Here is a 7,521-nt window from a genome sequence, read left to right as displayed (position 1 = left end):
TTAAACAAATCTTACTGATGCATTATTTTGTAAGTAATGTGAAATGTGAAAGTGAAATTTAGAGTCTAATGCATTTGGCCTCAATAGAAAATGACTTCCTAATTTTCTAGTTACATTACAAGCATTTCTGAGGAATCAGACCCATGATCTTGGCATTGGCTGAGTCTTTCTGTACTCTCTGAGTTACTGAATGTGTCTATTTGTGACAGTAACCCATGCTGACACACATCTCCTTCAGTGTTCATTAAGTGTGAAGCAGTTTGAGCGTCAGGTAACACTCAAGGACAGAAAATCCTCAAATCAGTGACATAAACACACTGAATGAAGTCTTAATGGATGTTCAGAAGGTTCACAGAAGTGTGTCTTACAGGACTGAAGTCTCTCAGCACGTCCTTGAGCTCCTGGAGACGCTGCTGCAGGTAAACACTCTGATCCCAGCCGCTGTTCCCCTCCTCACACGCCACATTACCTACACACACACACACACACACAGACATCACAGCGCCGGTCCTCATGTGTGTGTGTGAGGACAGGCTCATGCTGATCGTGTTAGTGAGTGTGTGTACCTGACTCCTGGCGTGTGCTGAGCGGCTGAGCCACACGTGTGACGGCGGGACGCTTCCCTCTCTCGGTTTGGGTGAGAGTGGCTGTGATCCCGCTCATCTCGTCCCCGTAGTGCTGCGGGACGCTCCAGAACTCACTGCCCACACGATGACCCTGAAACACAACATGAGCTTCAGCACTCGATGCACAGGAGAGTGACGAAACCTCATTCATGTGCTCCTATGCAAACAGACTCATCCACAGATTTGTTCTTCAAAATGTTCCCTGTGAATCAAACCCATGATCTTATCTCTGCTATTAGAAATTAGCCTTTTTATTAAAAGCCAATATTAGCTTTATGTGTCATTTGTAGCCCTTTTGTTTTTTTTGCCCGCATAATTGAAATCTCTGAATTTGTGTCAGTGGCTTCAGTTGAGCGTGGACTTTAGGATGAATGTGAACAAACTAAGTTACTAAAAAGTAATCTAAAAGCACTGAATATAAGAAGTGACTCAAATATCTCCTTCCTGGAAACATTCCAGTTTTAGTCTGAACTCAAGTAGAGAAGATATATATATATTATATGCAGCTGAGGAGTCACAGGATGGATCTGTGCCCACACGCTGTGATATAACACTTGGATGATGAGCTCCCGATCCTGAGGTTTGACAGTGTAAAGGGGACGAGCCTCACGTGTCCTGCGCTCAGAGCGGGCAGAGCTGTGCTGATCAGATCCCTCTGCTCCTGAACCCGTCTGAATGAGCTGGAGCGGTTCATCAGTAAAGACCCCGTGGGCTTCTGCAGGAACCCTGTGAAACACACATGATGACAGGAGCAGCAGCTGATGCTTTAGATCAGACAGACATCATCATAACACACTACCACTGCAAATAATCCTGTTACAAAACCCCTGTGTGAAGGGTCTGACCGGGTGTTTTATGTAATAACACACACACATAAAGGTTGGCTATAGGAAACGTCCTGGAGTGGCTGCAGTGTTTTCTGACTCATCACTTCAGCAGAGCTTTATACATGGAGACCCGAGCGGTTATATAATCATACAGCAGCCCATCACACACAGACTTATTACAGGCTTTAGAAACGCAGCTTCTGCTCACCAAGGCTTCATTTATTTGATCAAATCATACAGTAAAAACAGTAATATTGTGAAACATTATTACAAGTTTAAATAACTATAGTGAATATCTATTAAAGTGAAATGTATTCCTGTGATCAAAGCTGATTTTTTTTGCATCATTACTTCTTCAGTGTCACATGATTCTTTGCTGCTCAAGAAATATTTCTGATTATCATAAATGTTGAAAATTTTATGTTTTTGTGAAAACTGTGATAAATATAATTTTTCAGGATCTTTAATATGAAAGAACAGTATTTAAACTTTTGTAAAAAAAATAAAAATCTTATCTTATTATGTTATAAACTGTCACTTTTGATAATTTTAATGCATCCTTGATAAATATAAAAGCATCAGTTCCTTTAAAAAATAGCACTCTTAGTTTTAATTAAAATAATGACTATACATTTCCAAGAAAAGCATAACAATTTTAATGTAATACTATGAAATTTGGTGAATTCTAGATGTATTTCATCAATATCTTAGAAATGCACATTAATTTTGACCGCCTGAAAAACCCATTCTCTGTTCTCCTCACGTGAGATGAAGTCCTGCTGTCTGCGTCTCTCTGTCATGTGACGCCCCCAGTGCTGGAGGGCGTGGCTCTGATGGCCCCGCCCAGTTTCTGAATGTGTCGTATTGTCCTTATCCTCATCCTCCAGCCACAGAGAGGGCGGTTCCTGTCGCTCTGGAATCCTCTGCACCAGCTGAGAACGAGTGTAACAGAAGATTTCAGTCAAATATCTCAGACTTGTAGAACAAACATAATGATTACGAGCTTATTACTCTGTGCGTTCCCTAAGTATCATAGGCTTTTTTGAAAGGAAGTGCCATTTCAGCTGTCTGTGACCCTCACCTCTGTTTCTCCTCGCAGATGCATCTCTGTCCTGAAATCCTCCAGGCTTCCCAGAATGCTGTGTGGCAGCACCATCCCCTGCACGTCAAACCGCGGCCCACCGGGAACTTTGACACACAGAGAGAGTTTAAAACATCAAGCACACTGAGCTTCCTGTTCTGACACGATGCCACGCCCACTACCTGCATATTCAAATTGATAGGGCGGGGCAACATCAAGTGGGAGGGGCCTCGCTACGGTGACTCTAACTGCTCTGCTGACCTCGTCTAGGGGGCGTGTCTTACGGACGTAAACACGGGTCATCGAGTTAGGCTTCTGGGAATCTGACGGAGGTTTAGGGACTCGCAGCTGTGAATTAAAAAGCAACAAGACGTGATATGTAAACACCTTGTGGGGTAAAACACACACTCACACACACTCTCTCACCCTCTCCAGGTCTTGAGCTGTGATGGCCAGACTCTGGATGTCGTGTCCGTTCAGAGCGGGGCTGTGATCTTCCTCGCACACACATGAGGATGATGATGAGATCTCCTCACAGCTTTCCAGCAGCTTCTTATCTGACACACGAGACGAGAGAAACCACACATCTCTGATAATGTGACTACTCAAACCAGGTCTGTCAAACGATTATAATCATATCAAAATATTGAGACATTCAATAGTGTTTTTTCAAAGAAAGCATACTTAGATTTTTGCTAAAATATGCATTGTGTTTTTAAACAGCCTAAAATTTGCACTGTACAATAATGTCCAAAAGTTAAGATTTTGCTCTCAAAGCCTATTATATGATCAAAAAATACAGTGAAAAGGACAAATATTATTACAATTTATAATAGCTGTTTTATATGTGAATATATGTTAAAATATAATTTATTTCTGTGATCAAAGCTGTATTTTCATCATCATTCCTCCAGTCTTCAGTGTCACATGGTCTTCAGAAATCAGAATAATATGATTATTTACTGCTTGAGAAACATTTCTGATTATTATCAGTGTTAAATGTATTATTTATTTTAATTCACAGATGAACAGAAAGTATTAAAGAATGGCATATATTTGTAATATTATAAATGTCTTTATTGTGATATAATTTAATGCATCTGCTCAATAATAAAAATATAAACAATAAACAAATAAATAAACTATAAAACAAATAAATAAATAAATGTGACCCCAAACTTATGAACGCATAGTGTAAATGGTGCAAATTTACTTTCTACATCAAACATAAAAATATTCTGACTGCTAAAAACCTGACTGCTAAAAGATCATTACAGTATGTCATTTGTATGAACAATGTCTCTCACAATCAAGAGAATAAAAGAAAACGTAAATCAACAAAAGAAGAAAACCAAAAGCACTGCTAGTGTATATGTCAGGAAGTGACAAAAAAGCAACGAGACAAAAACACTGACGTAAAGTGATGAGGGCAAATAATGATATCAGATCTATGATCAAATATGAAAGAGGCTTTTAGCCACGGAAACACCTGAAGGCGAATGGAAACAGCCTTTTATGGGCCTTTTATATCAGCTCTAGTTTGGGGAATAATATTAAAAGTGAATGTATTTTCAATGTCCAATGTATTTACATTTAAAATTAACATCAGCAAAATATAAAGAAGGACTAAACATGTTCAGAAGTTGATATTAATATGATAATACCTGAGGGAGATCTCGTTTCTCGTTTATTAATCCTACTGCTTGTTTTCCCGACACTCGCCATGAAGCCAGACCTAAACAATCAAACAATCAAGATAACACAAGATAAACAAGATAACAGCTCAGACTGCGGTGAAACCCAGCAGGTGTGTTACTGCAAAAGAGAGCCTGCGTCTGTTTACAGCGCCTCACTTCCGCGTGCAGACGCGTTGCCGTGGAAACGGGTGCAGCGCGCCGCCGGTGAACGCGAAGGGATCGTGCGCGCGCGTCAGTCAGAGCAAAACACAAAATAAACAACTGTAAGATGAGCTAAGTGTTAAAGATGAGGAACGTTTTCAAATCTTAGTTGCTTTAGATCACAGATTCAAATGAGAAAAACGACATAAAAAAAACATTGTTTTGAAATTAAATTTGCTTAATTGTTTTTGTTTATTCGATCAATAATGTGGCACAGTAAATTTTCTAGTTGTTTTCACGTTTCAAAAAGTATAGTAGATTCCTAAAAGACAAAAAAAAAAAAAAAAAAAAAACACAGAAAGAAACTGCTAAAAGAGGACTCCTTCAAAAGCTTTATTTATTAATGTATTTATCAGAAAAAAAAAATATGAAAGCGTATGAAATCTGCTTTTTACCCTTTAGAAATCCTTCAATATTGCATGCATTAAAAATAAATTACTGTAGGCTGTAGTCTTTTCATTTAGATTAGTTGTATTTTTTCTTTCTTTATTTAAACGTACTCTGACCTAGAGCCCAGCGAACAGACTTCACCGCAGCTGTGGTGCTCATTAAGGGAGCTGGCACATATCATCGCGCACTGCTCCGGATACACGCGCAGCGCACCTGTCAATCACACCGATGACGCGCGCGCAGGTTTATAAGCAGCGCGCCGCGAGCGCACCATAAGCACTTCTCCAGAGCGCACACGCAGAGCTGGATGCATCCGATCAATATCAGACAGATCTGCCTGTTTTCAATGTGTCCCGTCATGGAGCAGAGCGTCAAAGCGGCCGCAGCCCTGCAGGTGATCCAGAAGCGCAGCTCGCCCGGCGTCCTGCTCACGTGCAAAAGCGCGACGCAAAGACTCGGCGCGAGCGGGTTCAGCGTCAGCACCCTCTCCAAAGCAGGGCTGGGGATCCTCAAACTGGCCACGACGCAGCTGAAGCAGCAGGAGCAGAAGGCGCGGGTGGTGCGCGCGTCCAGTCTGGGTCAAGCGCACCCCGCGTCCGTCGATAAAAAGTCTCCTCTGGACCAGCTGGCCGCGCTTGTCCTTCACAGGAACGCACGCCTCCCGCCGCTGGCGAACGAGCCGCATGTCGCCAGGCCGCAGAACTGCAGGCGCATCGTGGTGCTCGGCGCACCGCGCGTCGGGAAGACCTCCATCCTGCGCCGCTTCCTGCGCGACGGCTTCGAGGAGCGATACGAGCCCACCAGTGAGGATTTCCACCGGAAACTCTACCAAATCCGCGGGGAGACCTACCAGATAGACATACTGGACGCGTCCGGGGAGAGGAGCTTCCCCGCAAAGAGGAGGCTGTCCATCCTGACCGGTGCGTAAAAGTGTAACAGCTCTTATCAAGAATAGTTTCAGCTGTACAGCGCTCCTCATGAGATGCTCTCAAGAACTTGCTGTTCTTCACTTTGGTCCTTCACATCAGTCAGTGATTTCCCGAAGCACCATTAAACTGATGAAGAGCTAGACAGTGAGAGGTTATTTGTAAAACCCCAAAGTGTTCTGCTTTCATTAGAATCTTGTTTCTGGAAATATTTTATGAATTATTTATTAGTATATTTAAACGTTTCAAACACACTCGTATTAAGAACAGTTTGGGATGTACAGCATTCCTCTGTTTCTTTATGGCTTGATGATGGCTTTATAATTGCTGTGTGAAGTTGTTAGTGTGACATTGGGTTTCCAAAGCACCACACAGAGATGGAGAGCTAGATAATAAAAAGTTATTTTATATAGACATTAACCTTCTGATATCGATACAATATTATGTTTTTTCCTAACAAAAAATAATAATAATAAATTGAGTGAATCAGCATTATTAATTATTTTATATGTCAGATACTGACCCTCTGTCGTCTCTTCTGTGTTCTTCAGGTGATATATTCCTGCTCGTCTTCAGTCTCGACGACCGCAGCTCGTTCGAGGAGGTGCGCGCTCTGCACGCAGAGATTGTCGCGGCCAAAGCTGCGCTGCACCGATCCAAACAGAAGGCGTGTGTGCCGACGGTGGTCTGCGCGAACAAGGTGGACTTGCCCTCGGAGCAGCGCGCGGTGTCGCGGACCGAGGTGCTCCACGCGCTCGGGAACGGCTGCGCTCTGTTCGAGACCTCCGCCAAAGACAGCGTCAATCTGGAGCAGGTGTTCGAGGCGCTCGCGCGGCGCGGCGGTCTCCCCCTCGAGACCGGACCCTCGCAGCACCGTAAAGTGTCCATCCGCTCGTACCAGGCGCTGCGGGCGGAGGGCGGGAGCACAGCGGCGGCGTGCGAGGCTCCGTGCGGGGCGCTGTTCCCTCTGGCCCGCAGACCGAGCTTCGGCACCGACCTGCGGCTGGTCCTCGGGCCCAAAGCCAGCAGAAAACAGAGCAAAGCGCTGGACAAGTGTCAGATTCAGTGAAACAAGTCCGACTGAGAGAAAGAGAACCACTTTCAACTAAGAAAACTGACGATAATGTGTGCTTACCAAAAACAGCACATGCTATTCATCTTTTGGAGATGGATCAGAATAAGCTTATTTATTAAATACTTGACCATTGCATTTTAATCCTGGCATATAAAATGCGTTATGTTGCATTTGCTGACATTGCAAAGCCATTAAAATATTTTTCACTGATGTACAGTCATTTTGATTCTGCTCAGTGCATTTTAATGTGGGAGCAACTATGACACATTTATGTAAACTTTAGGTTTAACATGACAGATCCCCATTACAAACCCCCTGTTGATGATCTGCCATATTTTATGACTTGAATGAAAATACTGTGATTATGTCTGGGACATGAACCGAATTGACTTGATTTAAAAGCCTGTTGAGCGACTGGTTTGTTCGAATGCATGAGATGCTGTATAATATGTATAGACCTTTGAAATAAAACATTTTCATACAAAGTGTGATGTCATGAGTCAGCCTGATGATTTGGGGAAAAGCTGTACTAACAGATGTCCTCAGTCTCCTAATGAAGATGAGAGAAGTGTGTCATGATTCATTCATTCAAAATAAATAAATAATTGAGAGCCTGTAGGCGTTTAGATCCTTGACTCTCTGATTGCATAAGACCCACAGGATGTGCTGTGAGAAAGAGAGGAAATCTATCCATCTAA

The 7,521-nt window shown here is 42.8% G+C and overlaps 2 protein-coding genes across 2 annotated transcripts in view; one reads left to right on the top strand and one right to left on the bottom strand.

Moving 5' to 3' along the window:
* Positions 1–4,259, bottom strand: part of LOC113080176 (MYCBP-associated protein-like) — a 12,454-nt gene extending 8,195 nt beyond the window's left edge. Inside the window, exons 1-8 of the mRNA XM_026252415.1 lie at positions 4,199–4,259; positions 2,961–3,091; positions 2,717–2,882; positions 2,535–2,641; positions 2,217–2,385; positions 1,237–1,352; positions 567–717; positions 369–469 (exon numbers count right to left, since the gene is read on the bottom strand). Of these exons, the coding sequence (XP_026108200.1) occupies positions 369–469; positions 567–717; positions 1,237–1,352; positions 2,217–2,385; positions 2,535–2,641; positions 2,717–2,882; positions 2,961–3,091; positions 4,199–4,259 (1,002 nt within the window). The remainder of the gene's footprint in view (positions 1–368; positions 470–566; positions 718–1,236; positions 1,353–2,216; positions 2,386–2,534; positions 2,642–2,716; positions 2,883–2,960; positions 3,092–4,198) is intronic.
* On the top strand, positions 4,258–6,829 carry LOC113080183 (GTP-binding protein Rhes-like). Its single transcript, XM_026252428.1, has 3 exons — positions 4,258–4,262; positions 5,066–5,742; positions 6,300–6,829. The coding sequence occupies exons 1-3, from the start codon at positions 4,258–4,260 to the stop codon at positions 6,815–6,817; spliced, it is 1,200 nt and encodes a 399-aa protein (XP_026108213.1). The 3' UTR covers positions 6,818–6,829.
* Positions 6,830–7,521: the final 692 nt, after the last annotated feature.

Source organism: Carassius auratus, unplaced genomic scaffold, assembly GCF_003368295.1.
Source record: "Carassius auratus strain Wakin unplaced genomic scaffold, ASM336829v1 scaf_tig00030410, whole genome shotgun sequence".
NCBI lineage: Eukaryota > Metazoa > Chordata > Actinopteri > Cypriniformes > Cyprinidae > Carassius > Carassius auratus.
Note: the sequence above shows the minus strand (reverse complement) of the source record. Positions and strands in the feature narration are given on the sequence as shown.